Source organism: Mus pahari, chromosome 2, assembly GCF_900095145.1.
Source record: "Mus pahari chromosome 2, PAHARI_EIJ_v1.1, whole genome shotgun sequence".
NCBI classification, from domain to species: Eukaryota; Metazoa; Chordata; class Mammalia; order Rodentia; family Muridae; genus Mus; species Mus pahari.
Window position 1 is genome coordinate 106,799,963 of NC_034591.1, and position 24,477 is coordinate 106,824,439.

General features: G+C 41.3%; 1 protein-coding gene and 1 pseudogene across 2 annotated transcripts; one reads left to right on the forward strand and one right to left on the reverse strand.

Annotated features, from left to right (window-relative positions):
• The first annotated feature begins 4,062 nt into the window (after positions 1–4,062).
• LOC110317126 (vomeronasal type-1 receptor 44) lies at positions 4,063–5,155 on the forward strand. Its single transcript, XM_021191515.1, has one exon. The coding sequence runs from the start codon at positions 4,154–4,156 to the stop codon at positions 5,081–5,083; it is 930 nt and encodes a 309-aa protein (XP_021047174.1). The 5' UTR covers positions 4,063–4,153; the 3' UTR covers positions 5,084–5,155.
• A 9,021-nt stretch (positions 5,156–14,176) lies between these two features.
• Positions 14,177–15,989, reverse strand: LOC110316413 (annotated as a pseudogene). The gene has a single exon (XR_002380268.2). The product of XR_002380268.2 is annotated as an IST1 homolog pseudogene (transcript).
• Between the last annotated feature and the right edge of the window lie 8,488 nt (positions 15,990–24,477).

A 24,477-nucleotide genomic window follows, 5' to 3' on the forward strand; every position in this document is an offset into this window, starting at 1 on the left:
TTTGTGACCAATTATATGTTCAATTTTGGAGGAGGTACCATGAGGTGCTGAGAGAAGGTATATCCTTTTGTTTTACGACAAAATGTTCTGTAGATATCTGTTTAATCCATTTGTTTCTTAACTTCTGTTAGTGTCCATGTGTCTCTGTTTAGTTTCTGTTTCTACGATCTGTCCATTGATGAGAGTCGGGTGTTGAAGTCTCCCACTATTATTGGATGAGGTGCAGCGTGTGCTTTGAGCTTTACTAAAGGTTCTTTAAAGTATGTGGCTGCCCTTTAATTTGGAGCATAGATATTTAGAATTGAGAGTTCATCTTGGCAGATTTTACCTTTGATGTGTATGAAGTGCCCTTCCTTGTCTTTTTTGATAACTTTGGGTTGGAAGTAAATTATGTTTGATATTAGAATGGCTACTCCAGCTTGTTTCTTCGGACCACTTGCTTGGAAATTTGTTTTCCCGCCTTTTACTCTGAGGTAGTATCTGTCTTTTTTCCTGAGGTGGGTTTCCTGCAAGCAGCAAAATGTTGTGTCTTGTTTGTGTAGCCAATCTATTAGTATATGACTTTTTATTGGGGAATTGGGTCCTTTGATGTTAAGAGAAATTTAAAAAGTAATCATTGCTTCCTGTTATTTTTTTGTTAGAGATGTGATTCTGTTCTTGTGGCTATCTTCTTTTAGGTTTATTGAAGGATTACTTTCTTTTTCTAGGGCACGATTTCCATTCTTGTGCTTGTTTTTTTACATTTATTATCCTTTGAAGGGCTGGATTCATGTAAAAATACTTTGTGAATTTGGTTTTGTCATGGAATACTTTGGTTTTTCCATCTATGTTAATTGAGAGTTTTGCTGGGTATAGTAGCCTGGGCTGGCATTTGTGCTCTCTTAGTGTCTGTATAACATTTGTCCAGGATCTTCTGGCTTTCATAGTCTTTGGTGAGAAGTCTGGTGTAATTCTATTTTTTTATTTTTTTTATTTTTAATTTATTTATTATTATTTTTTTTCAAGACAGGGTTTCTCTGCATAGCTCTGGCTTTCCTGGAATTCACTCTGTAGACCAGGCTAGCCTTGAACTCATAAATCTGCCCGCCTCCGCCTCCCAAGTGCTGGGATCTAAGGATTGTGTCACCATTGCCCAGATATTGGTGTAATTCTAATAGGTCTGCCTTTATATGTTACTTGACATTTTTCTCTTACTGCTTTTAATATTCTGTCTTTATTTAGTGCATTTGTTGTTCTGATTATTATGTGTTGATAGGAATTTCTTTTCTGATCCAGTCTATTTGGAGTTTTGTAGGATTCTAGTATGTTCTTGGGTATCTCTTTAGGTTAGGGAAGTTTTCATCTATAATTATTTTGAAGATGTTTACTGTCCCTTTAAGTTGAAAATATTCATTCTCATGTATACCTATTATCCTTAGGGTATTCTCAGTGGGGTCTTTTCATTCTTTCCTGGATTTCCTGGATGTTTTGAGTTAGGATCTTTTTGCATTTTGCGTTTTCTTTGATTGTTGTGTCCATGTTTTCTNTGGAATCTTGTGCACCTGAGATTCTCTCTTCTATCTCCTGTATTCTGTTGCTGATGCTTGCATCTATGGTTCCTAATTTCTTTCCTAGGATGTCTATCTCCAGGTTGTCTCCCTTTGTGATTTTTTTTTTATTGTTTCTGCTTCCCCCCCTTTTTTTTATCCTGGATAGTTTTGTTCAATTTTTTCACCTGTTTGCTTGTGTTTTCCTGTAACTCTCTAAGGGATTTTTGTGTTTTCTCTTTAAGTGCTTCTAGCTGTTTACCTGTGTTTTCCTGTATTTTCTTCTTAAAGTTCTCCATCATCATTATGAGAAGTGACTTTAAATCCATGTGTTGTTTTTCTGGTGTGATGGTGTCTCTAGGACTTGCTATGGTGGGAGAGTTTGGTTCTGATGATGTCAAGTAACCTTGGTTTCTGTTCCTTCCATTCTTATGCTTGCCTTCTGCTATCTGACTATATCAAGTGCTTGCTGCCCTCTATATATCTGTTTGGAGTCTGTCCTTCCAATAATCCTGGTTGATTCAGGACTCCTTAGAGTCCAGATTTCTCTGTGATCCTGTGATTCTGGGCTCCTGAGATTCTGGATGTGTAAGAGGTCTTGGCAGTCAAGTTTCCTCTGAGACTCTGAGATACTAGTGTGACCAAGCTCCTGTTTTCATGGGATCCTGGAATCCTAAGATCCTGGGTGTGTTACAGCACCTGGAAGTGGTCTCCTCTGAGGACCGTGGAGCCTCTGGTCAGGCAGGGCTCCTGTTTCCTTGCTCAGGCTCGTCACAATTGGTTTGGAACCGATGTTGTGTTCCACTCACCTGTGATCCTAAGATCCTGTGGAGAGTCCTCTGGGGACTGTGGGACCTTCCGCTGAGTTTGCGCCCAAAGTGACCCTTAGCTGGTGCCCGCCTGAAGGGTCTCAATTGATAGTTCTTTACTATGTGTCTGGGAAGTTGTTGGTTTCTTTCTTTCTTTGTTTGTTTGTTTCATTATATGCCTCATATGTCCTAAATGTTCATTAAAGGAAATGATAAGTTCTATATAAAATGCCCACTGCATTCCTCATGTCCTTTGGGCAGGTTTCTCTGAAATCTGGAGAAGCCTCCTGCACATAGAAGGAGATGGAAGACTCCTGTGGAGCCTATCCTTCAAGACTGGGTGATACTTTTCATTTAATCATGACTTTAGAATGGGATGGCCCTGAGTCTATCATAATTTAAACTTTATTTTCCACCATGATTTTACATGTCAAAAGAGAGAAAAGTAAGAGTATGATCACACTGATATTTGATTTTTGGGATCTCTTCTCAGAAGCATCATGGCAGAAGATTAAAGTCATAGGTTGGATGCAGAGTCATTTAGAATTTAGAGGATGTCCAGGATTTCAAACTCTTAGGAGAGGAAACCTCACTCCACCATTCTACAGTTTTGATCATTTTTGTCTTTTCTGTTTCAGGAAGGGAAAAAGCAGATCAGTCATTAACAGAGCTGAACTGTCTCTCCCAGTCCACATGAGAAGGCACTGTGCGAGAAAACTATTAGCTGACATGTTTATAGAGATCGTTCTGAAAAAGTTCCATGTTTCGTGGGTATGTATACAGCATGTCCTTTTACGCCTAGAGACCTCTGATACAGGAACAAGACTGACTGTCCATGTGTTCTAGAGGAGGTGACTGTAGCTCTGAGTGCTTATGGTCACACTCTGAGGAAATGTCAGTGGGTAGAATTTGATTCAGAGTCCAAAATTGTAATCGTTTGTTCTGGAGATTTATTAAGAATATTTGGCCTGGCCAGGCAATGTTGGCATATATCTTTAATCCAATCACTTCAAAGGTAGAAGTTGGAAGATCTCTGAGTTAGAGGCTAGCCTGATCTACGGAGTGAGTTCTAGGAGAGCCAGGACTACACAGAGAAATGCTATTTGAAAAAGAGAGAGTGAGGAGAGTGAAGAGGGGAGAGGAAAGAGGAGAAAGTTGGTATGGGTGTGAGGGAAACACACAAATGAATACACACACACACACACACACACACAAGAAAGAGAAAGAGAGACAGAGACTGAGACAGAGAGACTGAGAGAGAGAGACAGACGGACAGACACACAGAATGGAGAATGAATATTTGGCCTGCTGGTAAAGGAGCAGAATAAAGCAGACACTGAAATAAAATGACACTGCACTGGAACCCATGAGCACACAGTCCTCCAAGAGGGTACATTTCTACTTTTGTGCAATCATCTCCATTCCAATTCACCAGATATGTAAAGCTATTGTGTGTCTGACAATCAAGTGAGATGCAGCTCTTACCCAAGAATAATCCAAACCAATGGACCAGGAGATGGAATGATTCATAAAAGTCATGGAAATGTTTAATGTATAAGAAAGTTTGTATTTGGAGGTAGGCCCACAATGGTGCACATAATTCAGCCTTGATTAGAAAGCATTAGGACAGTGGGGACAATGGAGATGGCTGTGAGGAGGTGGGAATTTGAGCTGAGTTGGTGATATAGAATCAGGATGAGGTGACACCTTGCTGCCAGCTCAGTGTTGGTTGGCATTTCTGGGTAAGGGCATATGTTTTAATGAAAAATTTTCTCTTTTCTTCTTAGATTTTTGCTATTTGCTTCCTACCCACATACAATGAATAAAGACAATTTACTCCGCATTGACACAAACATAAAAATCATCTTGCTTCTAGAAGTGAGTGTTGGGATCTCTGCTAACAGTATCCTTTTTATAGCCTACCTCTGCATGATCCTTGGTGAGAACAGGCCTAAGCCCATTGATCTCTGCATTACTTTCTTGTCCCTAACCCACCTAATGCTGCTTATAACTATGGGACTCATAGCTGTGGACATGTTTATGTCTCAGGGGAGATGGGATTCTACCACATGCCAATCACTTATCTATTTGCACAGGCTTCTGAGGGGCCTCACCCTTTGTGCTACTTGTCTGCTGAATGTCCTTTGGACCATAACCCTTAGTTCTAGAAGCTCTTGTTTAACAAAGTTTAAACACAAATATCCCCATCACATCTCAGGTGTCTTTCTTTTCCTCTGTGTTCTCTATATGTCTTTTAGCAGTCACTTCTTAGTGATTACTGGGACCCCCAATTTGACCTCAGAGAATTTTTTGTATGTTACTCAGTCCTGCTCACTTCTACCCATGAGTTACTCTAGAAAAAGCATGTTTTTCATGCCGGTAGCCATCAGGGAAGCCATTCTTATAGGTCTCATGGCCCTGTCCAGTGGGTACATGGTGGCTTTCCTATGGAAGCACAAGAAGCAGGCCCAGCATCTTCACAGCACCAGCCTTTCTTCAAAAGCCTCCCCAGAGCAAAGGGCCACCAGGACCATCCTGCTGCTCATGAGCTTCTTTGTGGTTTTCTACATTTTGGACACTGTTATCTTCCATTCAAGGATGAAGTTCAAGGATGGCTCAATATTGTACTGCATCCAAATTATTGTGTCCCATAGCTATGTCACAGTCAGCCCTTTTGTGTTTATTTGCACTGAAAAGCATATAATTAAGTTTTTGAGGTCAATGTGTGGCAGAATAGTAAATATTTGATTATTCAGTGATGGGTATGGACCATGAATATAATCCAATATGTTATCATCAGATCTATGGATGGTGCCATAGTGGTAATATTCTGCATCTTAAATTGATACATGAAAGTATTTTTTCTGTTAAATCTGTTACTTTTTCTATGGATGACAATTATATAAAAGCAAATTAAACCATATACCCTCTCAGATATCATATGAGGTTTCTATCTCTCAGTGTATTTTCAAAGTTGATCTGTGAGACAGCTCTCATTTGTTCTGGATTTCACATTGTTTTTAAGTACTGAATAAGGATATATTTTTAAGATTTAACAGTGTTTGTTTGTATTTGTGTGTGTGTGTGTGTGTGTCCTTGTACAAAAGTGCAGGTGCTTATGGAGTATAGAGGTCAGGTACTCTGGACCTCCATCAGTAGGCAGTTGTGGCCCACCCAGTGTGTGTTTGTAAGACCTTGAGTCTTCTAAGGAACAGGATGCTTTGCTATGGAACCATCTCTCTGACACATTTCATGACCTTAAATACACACACACACACACACACACACACACACACACACACACACGGAGCTAGAAATATATCCAGAGAACCATACTGTCATTTGCACAGTGATGCCCAGATTGACAGATTTAAAATCATTAAAGTTAGGAATAGCAAGTCTCTGATGATGTCAGGATGTGGGATCGGATCACAGTCTCGCCATGCTGAGGAATGTTAGACTTAGCCCTCCAGGAACATCTTGAATAAATACCCTGCCAGAGTCACACAGCGAATTACAAAGGACAGATCTTACAGGAGTCCAATTGATAGAGATGATAAAAAGAGTACTCTACATGGGGTCAAAACATCCATATTTAAATAGTAAATTAGTAATAGATAAGTTCTTAGCTGTAGTGTCAATAAACTTCAGTAAACATCATGAGGATTGTTGACTTGTAGCATGCCTGCATACTTGAGATTAAACCAAAACTCCCCAGAGCACACTTCATGCAGGGGAATCCAAACTCAGCCATACACTTCACATAGCTGAACACTCTCAGAGAGAAACACAGTTCACAATGCTGAACATACCCAGAGGCACACTTCACACAGCAAAACTGTTATCTGTCACTCAAAGTGAGGAAATGTCACCTACATGTACCCTACTACACTTAGAATCCAGTGAATTCAGAGATGACATGTATAATCTAAAGAAATAACTGGCAACTGATTGGAGGAGAGAGAGAGATTGGAGATTATCTGTCGTGTGTTTTGTCTTCTCTTTTAAGGAAGTCTCAAACAGGCTGCATGTCAACAACAACATGGTTCTCACTGAGGACAATGGCAGCCCCATGGGGACGTAAATTAAAATACCTATCCCAACCACCCTTTGCAGAAGGGAAAGAGAGTATTCCAAGGTACTGGCCATTGCTCAGAACTTTGTGTGAGCAGAGCGGCTCTGAGCTGAGCAGCCATTTCCTCCACACTGGTGACAGTGTCATGGAACAGAATAAATGTTTTAATGTAAAAAACCAAACACAAAAACAGAAACAAACAAACAAAAAAAAACCAGATGGAATGGTATTTAACTAGGTAACCTGAGAGAACACTTAAAATATCAAGAATGGAGGTTGAACAAGAAACCATAAAACTGCAAGTTGTATAAAACACATGAGCAGTGTTGTGACTGGTGACCCAGGTCATTAACCCTGATGTTGAAACAGCAGAATAACTAGTTTAAGGTCAGCACAAGCTACAGAAGTGAGTCTATATTACTACACAACAGTCACAAACCAGACATAAAAATAAGAATAAGAGTGTTTTTAAAATTTTCCAAATAGGCTTGGTATTGGTGGTACATGTATTTAATCCTATCACCCAAGAGTTAGAGGCAGGGGAAATCTCTAAGTTGGAGGCTAGCCTGTTCTACAGATTGAGTTCCAGGACAGCCAGGGATACACAGAAAAACCCTGTCTCAGAAAAATGTATCTATACATATATGTATACCTATACCTGTACCTATATCTATGTCATCTATATATATCTATCTATCCACACATATACACATATATCTAGAAGATCTCTCTCTCTCTCTCTCTCTCTCTCTCTCTCTCTCTCTCTCTCTCTCTCTTTCTCCAAACCAAACCAAGCCAAACCAAACCAAACCAAATTTAAAAATCCCCAAATAAACATATGGAAAATATAGGAAAGGATTAACCTGCATTCTTGTTACTGGGTGAATTGCTGCAGACTACCCCTTTTGGGTCTCCTATCTGTGTGGAACAGGTCTCAGTTGCAGATGGGCAAAGGAGTCTGTGAATGACAAACAGATGCCACAAGAGAGCGTGTAGAATCTGAGTGTAATTCTTCAAATCGAGCATCAAACTTTTTATACAGAAGGAAAAAACAAGAAAAGCCAAGCAGGACACATCTGCTGAGTTACAGTGACACAAAGCAAAAGGAATGTATACATCAAAAGATGTTGTTTGCCACTAAGAAGGGAGCCAGGTGTAAAGCTAGTCTATTGTTAAACCCACCACCAGGGGTTCTTAGTAAATGCTTGATTATGCTATTCCTTTGGGCCTAGTGAAAAACCTGTTTCAGGGGGATTCCTTAACTCTTTCATTTTAAACCCACTAGGCCAATGTTTATTCCCTTGTTTGGGTGAGACTGGCTACTGTCCTAAGTAATCACGCTGCAGACTAGCCCTAGCTCTGTTCTTTGTAATGCCTAATTAGTTCCACAGGTCTCCACTAGAAGTAAATTTGAATGTTACTGAATAGGTAACCTTCTCAATGAATTCCTGCTGAATTCCAAGCTCCTCGGCTTCACAGATTTTCTAGGACATTGGAACACTGGTGAAGGGTCACCTATGATAAAATTCAATCTTTAAAGGCACGTATAATACTAAAAGAGAGCGTACACCATACTAACGTGGGGGTAAGGTTTGAGTATACAGGTTATGAGAATGCCAAGGTTCCAGGAGGCTGAGTTTCCTTGAAACTCTTTGCCTCGTGAGTGATTCCAGGCCTCTCAGCCTGTCAAGCAGACTTCACTGGAGTGGGCATAGCAGTGAATAGCATTAAATCTACAGTGAGAATCCATAATCAAGTTTCAGAACAGTACCAGTGCTGACTGTCAGAGGGAATGGCAAACACTGTAGCTTTCTCAACTATAACACCAGGAAGAATACTTCTAGAGCCACAGGCAACTTATGGGAGCTTCTACAGTCCTTCATCTTAACGCAGAGAAAGTAAAAGTATGAAATGGGTAAAGATCTAGTACATCTGACATTAAGAATGAACAAAGTTTTGGTTGACTATGTGATATTACCCTTTTATTCCTCTAGTAGATGTGTTATGGGAATTTATGAGTAAAATTTGATCAGCTTCCCCTGCCACTGGTATGCTGTTATCTAGGAGAAAATACAGTAAAATCAAAATGCAGGCAAAATTTTTCAGCAGGGATGCCATGTTGGTGGGCCCCTCAGTAGACTATTATCATATACAGACATTTATTTTTTCCTTTTTTATTAGATATTTTCTTCATTTACATTTCAAATTCTATCCCCAAATCCCCCTATACCTTCCCCCTGTCCTGCTCCCCAACCTACCCACTCCTGTTTCCTGGCCCTGGCATTCCCCTGTACTGGGGCATATGATCTTCACAAGACCAAGGGCCTCTCCTCCTATTGATGGCTGACTAGGCCATCCTCTGCTACATATGCAACTAGAGACATAGCTCTGGGGGGTACTGGTTAGTTCATATTGTTGTTCCTCCTATAGGTTTGTTTACCCCTTTAGCTCCTTGGGTACTTTCTCTGGCTCCTTCATTAGGGACCCTGTGTTCCATCCAATAGATGACTGTGAACATCCACTTCTGTATTGGCAAGGCACTGGCATAGCCTCACATGAGATAGCATATACAGACATTTAAAATACAGTCTTCATAGATGCATTAAAGGCACCTGTAACACAAGTGTGTTCAGATATCCACAGACATAGATACTGCCCTGCCATGTCCATCTTGGTAAGTGCCCTGCACCCAAGAGCAGAATCAGAAGGTGTTCAGTTTCCAAGCAGGATGTGGGAGAAGAAACTTGGGGGCTGCTGGGCATTTTTCAGCATCTGCAGAGGAGATGCTGAGCTCTGTCTGCCCCTCAACACAGGACACTGTGCTTTGCAAAATGGGGGTTTTCATTAAAGGACATTTATTTTGTGATTTAGAATCTCCAAATTATATTGCATTAATTTTAGGCCTGTCTTTCTTTTTTTTTGGATTTAGTGACTCACTTTGACTAGCAGTGTAAAAATTTTGTGTTACATATATGTACATTTACAAACATATCAGAGAATTGATGTTTCCATTTGAAATTTATATAATAAATCCTGTTTGTATATGTGAATGTTACATGGCAAATACAAGTATTATAAGTGACTTCTATAGGTTGAATACTTTAAATTATTTCAGGATCTTTAGAGGTAAGTCCCACTCCCAATCTCATATTTTAGAGGGTATCCTCTAATTGCTGCAAAGTATCTGCCAGTATTTCCTAATTACGTCTTTGTCTCCAAATTCATCCTCAGAGGTTACAAACTGGTGTTGGTCCTTTCCTATATGTTAAGAAGTGTCAGCAGAGGGGCTATAAGGAAGCAGATGCAGGCAACTAATTATTGATCACATAGTAGATGTGGTGTCATTCCTGGACCATGAGGCACCAGGAACTGATAAGTTCCAGAGCTTGAGAGAAACAATCTTTGTGTTCTGTTAATTGAAATAAATATCTCTTCCATTTCTTCTGCTTGTGGAAATGCATGATCTTCCTTCCTTGTAGTAGCTCTTGGCACATGCTGTCTCATTCCTGTCCTTTGCTCTGTGTTTGGTTTTTATATTTTTTCAAACTGCATCTTTTTTGAAAATGACAGGATTATGTTTAAATTTTATTTATTTATTCACTTTACATTCCAATATCAGTCATTCTCTTCTCCAATTACAGTCTCACACAGGCCCTCCCAACATTCCCCTCTCCCCTTCTCTTCTGACGAGAGGATCCTCCTGTGGCTATCATTACTTCCAGCCTGGCACACTGTAGGACTAGGCATATCCTCTCCCAATGAGGCCAGACAAGAGGCACAGTTAGGGGAACAGTATCCACAGGCAGGCAACAGATTCAGGGACAGCTGCCACTCTAGTTCTTGGGAGACCCACATGAAGACCAAGCTGCTCATCTACTACATATTTGCAGCGGCCCTAGGTCCAGCCTGCACTGGTTCTTTGGTTGATGTTTGAGTCTCTGGTAGCACCGAAGGATCCAGGTTAGTTGACTCTCTTGGTTTTTGTGCATAGTCCCTATCCTCTCTGTTCCTTCAATCTTTCCTCCAACTTCCATAAGAGTTCCTGAGCTCCATCTGGTTTCTGGATGTGGGCTCTGCATCTCTTTCCATTGGCTGTGTGATTGCTCTTTGATTGGTGGTTTAGTCTCTGGGAGGCCCTAAGGATCCAGGTTAGTTGACTCTGTTGGTCTTTAAGGCTCACTGAAGTCTCTCAGAGGACAGTTGTGCTAGGTTCCTGTCTACAAGAAAACAGAGTATCATTAATAGTGTCAAAGTTTTTTTTTGCCCATGGGGTAGGTCTCAAGTTGGGCCAGTCATTGTTTGGTCATTTCCTCCTTCTCTGTCCCATCTTTGTCCCTGCACATCTTGTAGGCAGGACACATTTTGGTAGTTTTTTTGTGGGTGGGTTAGTGTCCTTAGCCCTCCACTATGGTTTTTCTTGGCTACAGAAAATAGACACTTCTGGATATGTCATCCACTGCTAAGAGTGTTAGGTAAAGTTGTCTCTAGAGACACATTGGGGCCTCTCCAATCACATTCCTGCTGCTGTGTAGTCCAAGAAACCTGAAGTTAACTCTGATAGCCATGATATCTTTGTTTCATGTCAGAGAAGCCAGCATCTCTGTGTGATCACACAAGCTTGAACTATCTAGTGAGGTCTTATTACCTCTCTGTACTGGCTAGTTTTGTGTCAACTTGACACAGGCTGGAGTTATCACAGAGAAAGGAGCTTCAGTTGGGGGAAATGCCTCCATGAGATCCAGCTGTGGGGCATTTTCTCAATTAGTGATCAAGGTGGGAGGGCCCCTTGTGGGTGGGACCATCTCTGGGCTGGTAGTCTTGGTTCTATAAGAGAGCAGGCTGAGCAAGCCAGGGGAAGCAAGCCAGTAAGTAACATCCCTCCATGGCCTCTGCATCAGTTCCTGCTTCCTGACCTGATTGAGTTCCAGTCCTGACATCCTTTGGTGATCAGCAGCAATGTAGAAAGTGTAAGCAAAATATACCCTTTCCTCCCCAACTTGCTTCTTGGTCATGATGTTTGTACAGGAATAGAAACCCTGACTAAGACACTCTCCAAGCCAACCTAAGGGAGCGTTTTCTTGCCTGTGCCCTGCAGTTGGTTTGTACTGGGTCTCTTAATGAGTTCTGGCCCTTTGCCCTCTCTTTGCTGATTCCTTCACATCCCGCAGAAGCCTGGAGAAATAGGATGCAGGAATTGGCAGCTTACTAATCCACAGACTTTTCCTAGTCAAAACTTACATGTGTATTACATACACATTTTGGAAGGTGAAGAAAAGAATGAAAGGTGTCTTACAGGCCCCCTTTCTCTCTAAAGCCTATGGGCATGGTTTGTTTAGGAGACTCTGTTGGCCTAGAACACTAAAATGTCTTCCAAGCTCCAGGAGTACGGAATTGATGGCCCTGTGGAGGACCCCTGCCTATTGCATGAAATTCTTTGTTATTCCTTACTCCTGGGAGTAGCCATCTTAGAAGACAGAAGAGGAAGAGAAATTAAGGAGATAGATAAGAGATGGAGAGAAACTAGTGAGAGTAGTAAGTTACTGCAAAAGATGCCCAATTGAGTACCCAGCTGAGTTGTGGGCTCTGGAGTGCTATAGTTAAGGATTCCCCCCTGCCCCCACTTTCTCCAGGTCCTGTCATGTCAGATTTCCTCACCTATGGTAAACGTTTCCCTGCTCCTGCCTGGATTGCTCTAGAATTTCAAGTGCAGCCATCCTCCTCTTATAATATGCACCCATCTAAGCCCTAGTATCTTCATTGTCCTCCATGTTGTCTAGGCTGTGTCTACCCTTTCATGAGGTTCTTTTGTAATCTAAGGAGGGAGAGTTGTGTTATTCTTCACTTCTGTAAACGAGTGTTCTGACAAGGACACACGTGGGAGATTCAAGGCTGGTTATGAAGGAAAGGATGGGGACATACACTCTGGCAAGTGCGGAAATATTCTATTAGTCCACAAACCCACTGAAACTCTTCCCTTTGGGAAAGTGGAATACTGTTCTTCTTTTTTCTTTTTTAAATATAAATGCATCCAAATATTAATTTCATTCTGTTTATATATTTGCAAAATATTATATTAAATAATATTCATAAACATGTAATTGAATTAGAACTCACTGCAACATCATTTCCTTTTTAAAGATATTTTATTTATTTACATTTCAAATATTATCCCCTTTCCTGGTTTTCCCTCCACACAGTCCCTCTTCTATGCTCACTCCCCATGTTTCTATGAAGGTGCTCCCCCCACTCCCACCTCAGCTTTCCATGTGTATGTAGGCTTTCTGTTTTTTTTTGTTGTTATTGAAGACCAGCCTCAGTCCATGGTGATCTAATAGGATACATGGGATTATTTAAATCTTTTTGTATCTTTTGAGGCATGTCTTGTGACTGATTATACGGTTAGTTTTGGAGAAGATCCATGAGGTGCTGAAAAGAATGTATATTCTTTTGTTTTAGGACTATATGTTCTATAGATATGTGTTAAATCCATTTGGTCCGTAACTTCTGTTAGTTCCTCTGTGTTTCTGTTTAGTTTCTGATTCCATGATCTGTCCATTGCTGAGAGTGGGGTGTTAAAATTTTCCCACTATTATTATGTGAGGTGCAATGTGTGTTTTGNGCTTTAGTAAAGTTTCTTATATGAATGTGGGTAACATTGCATTTGGAGCATAAATGTTTAGAATTGAGAGTTCATCTTGGTACATTTTTCCTTTAATGAGTATGAAGTGTCCCTCCTTAACTTTTTGATAACTTTTGGTTGAATGTCAATTTTATTCGAAATTAGAATGGCTAATCCAGATTGTCTATTGGGACCATTTGCTTGATTTTTTTTCCAGCCTTTTACTGTGAAGTAGTGTCTATCTTTGTCACTGTGGTATGTTACCTGTATGAAGAAAAGTGCTGGGTACTCTTTATGTATCCAGTCTGTCAGTCTATATCTTTTTATTAGGGAGTTGATTCCATAGATGTTAAGAGCTAGTAAGAAAAAAATGATTGTTGCTTCATGTTACTTTTGTTGTTAGAGGTGTAATTATGTTTGCATGGCTATCTTCTTTTGGGTTTCTTGCTCTTTCTAGGGTATAAGTTCCCTCCTTGTGTTGTAGTTTTCCATCCTTTGTAGGGCTGGATTTGTGGAGAGATAGTGTGTAAATTTGGTTTTGTCTTTGTTTCTCCATCTATAGTAATTGAAAGTTTTGCTGTGTATAGTAGCCTGGGTTGGCATTTGTGTTCTCTTAGGGTTTGAATGACATCTTCCCAGGATCTTCTATTGAGAATTCTAGTTTAATTCTGATAGTTATGCCATTATATGTTACTTGACCTTTTTCCTGAAACCTTTTAATATTCTTTTTTTTTTGAAAGCAGGACATGGGATCTTTATTAGCAGCTAGAGCTATGAGATACAAATCAAAAACACTGACACTGAAGTTGCTGGAAAGAGATATGTACAGATATATTACAGGTAAGCAAAAATCTCATCTTCCAATGACAAAACCAACCTCGGGGGAGGAGAGCCTTGGCTAGGGGCAAAGCAGCACATAAGTTACCATAATAAAGAGTTTCATCCACCCAGGAAAGCGGTGAGAGCTACAGCAACGCGGCACTACAACTTAGGGTACCAGTTTGTAGAGATTCCCTTAATCATGAAAGTTTTCAAATGAAAACATGTGCCCCTCCTCTCCTGCAGGCTTCCAGATCTCTACCCAAGAGACTTGAGTACTTCTATTAAGGCAACTGGAAGCCCACACTAGCCTAGATAACAACTTGCACTTCCTTCCTAACATGCTATGGGGAAAAGCAAATTTCCACAGTGCTATCCTTTCCTAAAAAGGAAACAGCACTCAAAATAAAGGAAAAGGCCACAGAGGGCTCCCTGAGAACCCAGTGAAACTAAGAGAACTTTTCCAATCAAACTTTGCAACTGGATCCAGGTGGAACAGTGCCCTGCANCGANGAGTAGTGTACATGTCAATGAGAGGGCCCAGCCTCCAGNATCCGTGACAGTGGCTTCCTGAGCCGTCTTCTAAGTCATGTGAGAAAACACATGGTAGCCTTGATTCTCTCTACGATCACCCCCATGCAGAGGGAAGTATTTACAAGNCAAGGTTGAAACTCATCATAGGGTACTCTCTTCCATGGTCCAGCCATCTTTGGCAACTCTACCCACAATACTTCTCACTCCCTGGGAATGGAATGGCCGTGAAAGAACCAAGGATCCATGTGACAGGAAGACAGACAGGTAAACACAGCCAATAGGAGCCAACTGCTCCAGTCAGAGTCTCTCAGGATCACTGAAGAAGTGGAAAGCAACACAATTGGTAGAGCAGCAGAGAGCCCCAAGGAAGAGTGCTCAGTGATGGTTAACAGAGGAAACGGAATTTCATGGAGATTCACTGTTACAAGGAGAACTGTTCAGTATCAACTTCCAGAATGTGGATGCTNCCTGGTTTAAGAGACCTATGTTTTCTTTTTCAGTTCCTCAAATCTCCGGGAAAGATCATCAAAGTCTATGTCTTCTGATGCTGAGGTACTGGCTCCAGCAGATGCAGTTGGGAGTGTGTCTGGCACCGATGGCAACTCTGGCAGTACAAAGGTGTTGTAATTATCCACGGGTCTGGAAGGGGGCTTTGCAGGAGCTTCTGGCTTGGGTCCAACAATAGATTCATAGGATGGAGGAGTTGCTGGTGTCTGAGGTGGGTGAATGTTAGGAAAGGCCTGGTAAGTCCCCACTGGCAATCCACTGAAATCCGATGGTCCCTTTGGCAGTGGGTACGCGAAGGGAGCATTTGGAGATGGCATGGGCATAGGCATGGGCATGGGCACAATCCCATCAGGTCCCCCAATGGGGACTGTGAACCCGCCCCCTCCTCCTCTTCCAGGACCACCTTTCTTCACGTCGTCTGTAAATCCAACATCAATAAGATCTGTCTCCACCCCAACAGGAGCTTCTGCCATGACCACAGAGTCAGGTTCATAGGGAACATTGTAATTCTTGGCAATTTCAATCAGGTATCTCTCGACTAGGATTTTGGGTGGGGCTTCTACGCTCAGTTTGTGCATTAGCCTATCATTCACAGTCCCGATCTGGTTGGTCCTGCATAATTTGCCATATTCCTTGCTGTATTTGGCACAGAGCTGATCAGCAACTATTTTCAACTCAGCCACTTCTGACTGAAGCCGAGGCGCAGCCCAGATCAGTGTAGACACAGATTCAGCTAGACCAGAATCTAGCTCCTTCATAGACTGGATAAGACCAAAGCGTGCCAGCAGCAGGTCACAGTACAGCTCCAGGATCTCCATGGCCTCCACCAGGTAGTCCTCCCGGATTATGTGCTCCACAGGGATGCGCGCTTGCTTGTCCTTTCCGGCAGCCAGGTAGTCAGCAATCTCCTTCCTTGCCTTCTGAGCCAGTTCCGTTTTATTTTTTTCTCCAACAGTTTAAGATGATTTATAACTAATCTCAAATTGACTCGTAAGCGCTCAGCTTTGAACCCAGAGCCCAGCATGTTGTTCTGCTCCTCCTGGAGGGATCCGGACATGGAAACGGAAGAAGCCGACTTCCGAGGAGCCGCTCGGCATCCAAAATGGCCTTAATATTCTTTCTTTGTTTTATGCATTTGGTGTTCTAACTATTATGTGATGGGAAGTATTTCTTTTCTGGTCCAGTCTATTTGTAGTTCTGTAGGCTTCTTGTGTGTTTATGGGCATCTCTTTCTTCATTTAGGTTAGAGAAGTGTTATCCTATAATTTTGTTGAAAACATTTACTGGTCCTTTAACTTGGGACTCTTCGCTCTCTTCTATACCTATTATCCTTAGGTTTGGTCTTCTCATTGTGTCCTCAATTTTCTGAATGCTTTGAGATAGGAACATTTTGCATTTTGTGTTTCCTTTGTTGTGTCAATGTGTTATATGGTATCTTCTATACCCGAGATTCTCTCTTCTATCTCTTGTATTTTGTTTGTGATGCTTGTATCTATGACTCCTGACTCCTGATCTTTCTTAGGTTTTCTGTCTCCAGGGTTGTCCCCCTTTGTGATTTCTTTATTGTTTCTAGTTCCCTTTTTAGATTCTGGATGGTTTTGTTAAATTTCTTCACCCGTTTGGTTGTTGTTTTCCTGTATTTCTTTAAGGGATTTATGTGATTCCTCTTTAAGGGCTTCTACCTGTTTACCTGTGTTCTCCTGTATACCTTTAAAGGGAGTTATTTATGTTCTTCTTAAAGTCCTGTTATCATCATGAGATGTGATTTCAAATCAGAATCTTGCCTTTCTGGTGTGTTGAGGTATCCAGGGCTTCTATGATGGGAGTACTTGGGTCTGATGATGCCAAGTAGTCTTGGATTCTGTTGCATAGATTCTTGCACTTGCCCCTTGCTGTCTGCGTATCTCTGCTGTTAGCTGGTCTTGCAGTTTCTGACCGTGGCTTGTACCTCCTGTGAGCCTGTGATCTTAGGTGTATCAACATTCCTGGTGTACATTCTCTGCACACAATGAGAACATTTTCATTTGTGACCACAGGAAGGCTTGGCCATTCCCCTGTAATTGATCCAGGGAAGGTTTTACCCTTACCATGGGTCTGAGCCACTGGTCATTGGCAGAGCTTTGCCAATGTCAAATTACACACACTCATTCGGGACTTGGCTGGTTTGCTATAGAACCATTCATGAGTCAGACCTCCCTTACCCTCTTAAAAATGTTCAGTTCATTTGGTTAACAGCTCTGTCATGGTTGGAAAGCATGCCAGCAAGCAGGAGGCATAACAGTTGGAATAAGAACCAGAGAACTCACATCTTGAACCCTAATATAAAGCAGAGAGTGGATAGGAGGTGGTAGTAGGATTTAGTTCAAATATGGCCTATACAGGTTTCAGGTGCCCATAACTGCCTTACCAAAGGCATAGAAGAAAGGAAGGTCAGGGGGTGCATTGAGGGGAACAGGAGGATTGTGGGGGAGGGAGAAGGGAGGAGGAGGATATAAAGGTGGCAGTATAAGAATCTGGGGAAGATGTGAGAGAGGTACAGAGGGCCAGTAAATCAAATAAAAATAGCTAGCAGGAACTGAGGATAGCCACTGGAGGGTCCCAGACACTAGGAAAATGTGAGGCTCCCTGGACCCAATGGGAATGACTTTAGCAGTAATGTGCAGAGAAGAGGGGGGAGATAGAACCTGTGGATACCATCTCCAGTAGATATGCAGGACCTCTGGTCAAGGAATGGCCACCCACCAATCCCAAAGTTTTTTTTTAACCCATAAATGTTCCCTTAGGTAACAGCAGAATGTCCCTATCCAAAGGAAGAACAGGGACAAAAAAATGGAACAGAGACTGAAGGAAGGGCCAACTGGGGAAAGGCCATACCTGGGGATACATTACATCTACAGACACCAAACCCAGCACTGTTGCCATGGTCAAGAGGCTCTTGCCAACAGGAACCAAGTGTGGCAGTTCCTGAGGAGGCCCAGCCAGTAACTGACCAAAGCAGAGTCAGATGCTTGAAGCCAACCATCAGGCTGAACTCAGGGAACCTGGTGGGGGAGCTGGCAGAAGGACTGGAGGAGCAGAGGGGGAATCACAACCCCATTGAAAGAATTACATAGAGCTGGGCGTGGTGGAGCACACCTTTAATCCCAGCACTCGGGANTGGATGGTTTCAAAATTAAAGGGAATTTATAGTTATTTCTAGCCATTAAAATTTCACTGTATAGCCGGGCGTGGTGGCGCACGCCTTTAATCCTAGCACTTGGGAGGCAGAGGCAGGCGGATTTCTGAGTTCGAGGCCAGCCTGGTCTACAGAGTGAGTTCCAGGACAGCCAGAGAAACCTTGTCTCGAAAGAAAAAAAAAAAAAAAAAAAAAAAAAAAAAAAAAAAAAAAAAGAGCAGGAAGAACTACATAGGCTGGCCTGACCACCCAGTTCTCCCAGACAGTAGACCACCAACCAAGAGGTGTATCTAAAGGTATCTTTGACTCAGATACATTTGTAGCAGAGGATGGCCTTGCCCAAACAGCAATGAGAGGGGAGGCCCTTGGTCCCAGGGAGGTTTGATGACCTAGAGTATGGGGATGCTGGAGTGGTGGGACACAAGAGCGTAAGTGGATGGAGGAGCATCCTCATACAGGCAAAATGGTGAGGGGAGGACAGATGTACGATGGGGAAGTGGCAAAAGGGTAACCAGGAGGTGTAATATCATGGAATTTGGAGGGGGGGTTAGTTGAGGGGTTAACTAGGAAGTGGGATGTTCTTTGAAATGTAAATGAATTGAATGATTAATAATAATAAAAGGAAAAAAATTTAAAAGGAAAGTATTCTGTCACTCAACTTAAAAGATGAACTTGGGGCAGTTTACATATCAAAAAATGACACTCATATCTACAAGCAGAGATGTCACTGTTCATGCTTTGATCCCATAACTGAGCCTCTAGGATCACTTAAGGAAATAATGTGAGCACTGCATGATGCATGCAGAGCATCTGGAGAAAGACTGACTCATCCTCTCTATATCCTGAATTGGTCAAAGATGCTGCTGTGGGTTTCTGTGCTAACAGACTGAGTGTCATGAATAACTAACAGGAGAGAATATCTTCATAGACTTAAAGATTGAGAATATGGGAGAGAGAGAGAGAGAGAGAGAGAGAGAGAGAGAGAGAGAGAGAGAGAGAGAGAGAAACAGAGACAGAGACACAGATACAGAGACAAAGAGATAGAGAGACAAAAAGATCATGTGTACAAATGAATAAACTGTTATCAGCATAATTTAAAAACATGAACAGAGCCAAATGTGGTGGGACATGCCTGTAATGCTAGCATGTGGTTTAAGGGGCAGAGGTAGGCAGAACTCTTTGAGTTCAGTGCTATCCTGGTGTATATTGTGACTGCTAGCCCAACTAGAGCTACATGATGAAACCCTGTCTAAAAAAGTTAGGAGAATATTCATTTCCTCCTAATTCCCACTTCTCTCTTGAATCATGTTGCCATCTATTCTGTCTATTTAATTATTGATATAACACAGGGGTTGTTTAAAGCATTCTATTCGAATTATAATATTGGTGATATTTACTACTCAAAATTACATCCTTGGACTTGTTTTATTTTTTGAAACTACATCTGTCTATGTAGCCAAGACTAGACTTGAACTTAAAATTTTCCTGCCTCCAACTCTGGAGTTATCACATTATTCAGAAATCAGTAGTGCACCATTAGGGTCTCTTAAGGAAGGGCTTTAAGTACATGTAACTGTGTCTTTTGTACCAGGGTTCACTAAGCTTTTGGTAACTATGTGTTAGACCTGTGGGAACTTAAATGAAATTGCACATTGTTTCAGAGCCTGTTTATGCCTCTGTCAGCAAGGAGGATGCTGATAACTCAGGCTCTTAGAGCACAGCCCAGTTGGTCTCAGCTATGTTCCATCTGCCTGTGTCGCCCTTACTCTCCAGGGCAGCATGAGCTCTCTGCATTCCATCTAATTTCTTTTACAATTTACTTTAATTCACTTACAGATAAATCTTGTAACTAGGAGTTTGTAAATATCAGAAAATACAATCAACACTATATTGAAAACATAGAAGATGGCTTCAGCTGCATATATAGCAGAGGATGACCTTATCTGTCATCAATGGAAGGGGAGGCGCTTGGTCTTGTGGAGGCTTGATGTCCCAGTTTAGAGGAATGCTAGGACTGTGAGGCAGGAGGGGTTGAGTGGGTCTGGGGACACTCATAGAAACAGCCAGAGGGGGATTGGATGGAGTTTTGCAGAGGGGAAACCAGAAAAGGAGATAACATTTGAAATTAAAATAAATGAAATAACTAATTAAAAAAAAAGATGTACTACACCAAAAGAAATGTAGGGGAAAAAAAAAGTCGTCAAGAACAAAGACACATAGGAACTGTTATGTTAGCATTTACATATACCAAATATATACACATACATTATAAAATTATAATGGCACACAAAGTAACCAGCTACTTTTGTTGACTGGTTTTATTTGGTAAGTTTTTTCTGGGTGTGCTAATACGTAGGTGGTTGTACATAAGAGTGTGCATAACACAGCACACATGTGGAGGTTAAAGAATAACAAGGGCTGATTGGTTCTCTTCATCTACCATGTGGGCTCCAGGGCTAAAATCCAGATTGTCATATATGCTGAATCATTTCAGTGACTACTCATTCATTAAAAGTTCATCTCACTTTAAAAGTAATTAAAAGAATTAAGTAATTTAAAGAAATTAAAAGTAATTCACATGTCTCAAACACCATATCTAATCCTAATCCTTTTATATTTCTAAGACACTGCAATTACTTCCAATTTTTTGACCTGCTTAAAATATTAAAAAATTATGATTTACTGGGGGAGATCAGAATATCAACTTTATCAGGAAATAGGGAGTTGGTTTGTTGGTTAATATTTATATATTTGAAAGAACCATATGATTTGGGTAGACTCTGGTAGAGTCACCCATAAACTTTATCATTTCAAAAGTTGTACTTTTTAATTCTAGAGGTATATATGATCTCTTTTAGTTCAAAAATCTATTGAATTAAATACTCTTTTTTTTTTTAGTACTAATAAATGTTTTTTTTTTGTTTTTTTTTTTTGTTTTTTTTTTTGTTGTTGTTGTTTTTAGAGACAGAGTTTCTCTGTGTAGCCCTGGCTGTCCTGGAACTCACTCTGTAGACCAGGCTGGCCTTGAACTCAGAAATCCACCTGCCTCTGCCTCCCGAGTACTGGGATTAAAGGCGTGCGCCACCACGCCCGGCTTATAAATGTATTTTAAATGAAAAAAATGAAAGAAAACCGAGAAGATGAACCCAGGGAAAGGCTGCCTGTCACACCTTGTATAGCGAGGACCCTCAGATGCACTGGGAAATTATGTGAAGACAAGGAGCCCTGCATCCCAGAGAGAGCCATAACAGTGAAAGAAACTGCTCAGAATTAAGTCTAAGAGCAAAGCGAGAGAAGTTAGGGTCATTTCATGCAACCTTTCTGATGTGGCAAGGGAGGTCAGATAAGGTTTGTGCTCATCTTCCCAAGATAACTGTTATCTAGGACAGGGTGACATAGAGGTAAGGATGATGCTACACTGGGATTTCCATGCTCCTCAGCAGGAACTTGTCACCTTGGATAGACATTAAACTTACAAGCTGTAGGGAGGCATTAAAGACTCCCTTCACCTAAGCTTGTGCAGGATCTCCTTGGTCAGACTTCTCCCCTGCTCTGTCCATCTGAGTAAGTCATCTACACCAAGTGTAGAATCAGAAGGTGGTCTGGACCCAGGCAGGCCAAGGGAGGAGGAGCTGGGGCTGTAGGGAAGTTTTAAGCATCTGCAGTGGATTCCCTGAGCTCTGATGGCCCCTCAGTACAGGGGACTGTATTTTGCACAGCAACAAGGATGTGTTCTTCCTAAGATTTTTATTTCTCTCATTAAAATTCAATTTGGACTCTTCCTCCCTCCCTTCCTCCCTATTCCCTCCCTCCTTCCCTCCCTCCCTCCCTCCCTCCCTCCCTCCCTCCCTCCTTCCCTCCCTCCCTCCCTCTTCTCCCTCCCTCCCTCCCTTCCTTCCTTCCTTCCTTCCTTCCTTCCTTCCTTCCTTCCTTCCTTCCTTTATTTCTTTGTTTTTTTCTGCCTTTCAACTTAATGACCCACATTGATTTGATAGGCCTAGAGTTAACACTTGTTATGCACATGATAAACAGCTTTAAAAGTTCTAGGTCCACTATTTAATTAAATGTTCCTCACTTGGTATCTATTATCTTCATGAATCAACTGTTATTGAAACAAGTGGTTTACAAATTTGAGTGACTAAGTCATCAGAATTAACTATAAGGACACAAATCCATTGTTTCTAAGAGCTGATAGAGGTCCATCTCCCATGATGACTGCCTGCCTGCTAAAGTTTTCTCAAGCTTACTTTCCCCACTTATTTATTTAGTTTTGAATATATTTTAAAATAAATAAGAATGTCACTTTTCTCCTTCTGTCTTCCTCCCTGAAACTGCTCACATATTCCCCACTCAAATTCACTGACTGTTTTCCCTTATTATTTTTATGTACAAAATATGTATGTGTGTGTTTGCACAAACTCATAAAGGCATTTTTGGTTTGAGTTTAATATGGCCCGAGGGCTGACTGCTTGGATTTGGATAAGTAATAATGGTGCTCATACTTGGGAGATGCTCTTTTTCTGCCAGGAGACTCTAGTAGCCTGCAGTTTTTGTCTAGGGCCAGTACCTGTGAAACATTTCCCCTTCCACATTAGCATGTCTGTTGGAGTTGCCATTGTTCAATCTTGCCTTTTCCACCATTTCTAGGACAGAGTGTTTCATTGCCAACTTCCTGGCATTTTGGCTCTTTCAGTCTTTCTGGTTTGTCTTCCTAGATGTTCCCTGAGCCAAACCTGCAGGAGCTGTGATGTAGACTTATTCATTGCTGTTAGGCTCTCCCACAATCTGTAGATCTCTGCATTGTGTGCAATCATGCTTTACGTGATGGTCTTCATCTACTGTCAAGAGGAGCTTCTATGAGGAAGGTTGGTAGCCTTGCTTATCTCTTGGTGCAAGCCTACCATGAATTGTGTTGGTCTAGGAAAGTGATGATAATAAATTTTTTCCTAAGTTTCATGTCCTCACTGGTTTCCAGAATTTGGCTATGTTTGTAGAACCAGATATGATTTTCCTCTTGTTGATGGAATTGATTTTTACATCTAATCAGACAGCTATTGGTTACCACCAAGGGCAAGGACTTCTATTGCAGCATTATGTCCATCTTGACATGTTCCTCTGTGTTGTGGTTCATAAGTGTTGCAGGCTCATAGCACGATTGATTCTGTCCCTCCTTTGACAGATTGTAGACAATTTTCTAGTAACACAGAAGCTAGACCACAGCAAGGAGGCTTTCAGGTAAGATGTAGTCAAATAATCCCCATCATATGTTGTAAGTGTGCGGCATCTTCAGCACCTTTAATCTCTGAGAGGCAAGCATAGCTCCATCATTAGTCTATGTTGTTTTGAGAATCACTGGACTACCCTGAGCATCCCTCAGAAGGAGGCTTCTCATGCTTGCTCCCAGAGTTTGCTATTCTACAGTTCTTGTGGGAGAATTTTCAGTCAAAATGTCTCAACCCTTTATTCCAATTCAGTTTCAGAAATCACAGATTAGTGGTGTCAGCCCTTGACTTTGCTCACCTTGGTAGGAGCTGTCACCTGAGGGAACTGTGGTGAAGAGGTTACAGAAGAATGATTGTTAAAAGCACAGTGAACATGAACCTAAGGCACAGGAATACAAAATGTTTTATTCTGTTAACCTTTCCTCTCTGTCTTACTTACTGAATAAAACTATAGCTTCCAATTTCACTCATGTGAAAATATTGACCCTTATTTTGTTTTATGGTAAATGTTATATAACTGAGCCTCATCCCATCTTTTTCTTTATATCTAGTTTTCAGATTCTTATCAAAGCATGTCTTTTAAAGAAGTTTGCTAAAGAGATGAACATGACATCACAACTTGTCTTGATCCTGAAACACACAGGTTCCTGATTCCAAGCTCGTTCCACAAAGAACAACTGCACATGACTACAATGGACATATAAGTGTTCACTCATGAATGCTTTTCATTCTCAACCCAAATTCAGACATTGTGAAATTGTAGTGTAAAGCCTCAGCCCCTATTCTGCTTGATAGAAAGTGTTTCCAAGTGTACCGTGCTTCTGTGGTCATTAGGACTCTGAGTACTTAGTTAAGACACTAAGTTTCCACTTTGTGCTAAACACAGGTATCCCATGTCCTGAAGAAACACTAGTTAGGTTCAGTTAATCCTTTCCCCTCTGTTCTACCCAATGAGTTATCATTTATTTCAATTTCTTTGACAGTAGAAAATGTCTCAATTTCTTTTTGTTTTGTGGGGATCAACTGTATACATAGCAGTTACCTCCTCTGTTATGATTTTGAAAAAGAAAACAATGGGACAGTCACTGCCATTGTCTAATGACCAGGCTTTTGTCACAGAGGGTGGTTGGTTTGATTTTCTAGAGCACTTAAAGCAACTGAGATGTGGAGTTACAAAAGTGGATTCAAATA

Excerpts from the sequence above, each read along its gene's own strand:
- LOC110317126 (XM_021191515.1), top strand. The coding sequence starts at position 4,154 with ATGAATAAAGACAATTTACTCCGCATTGACACAAACATAAAAATCATC.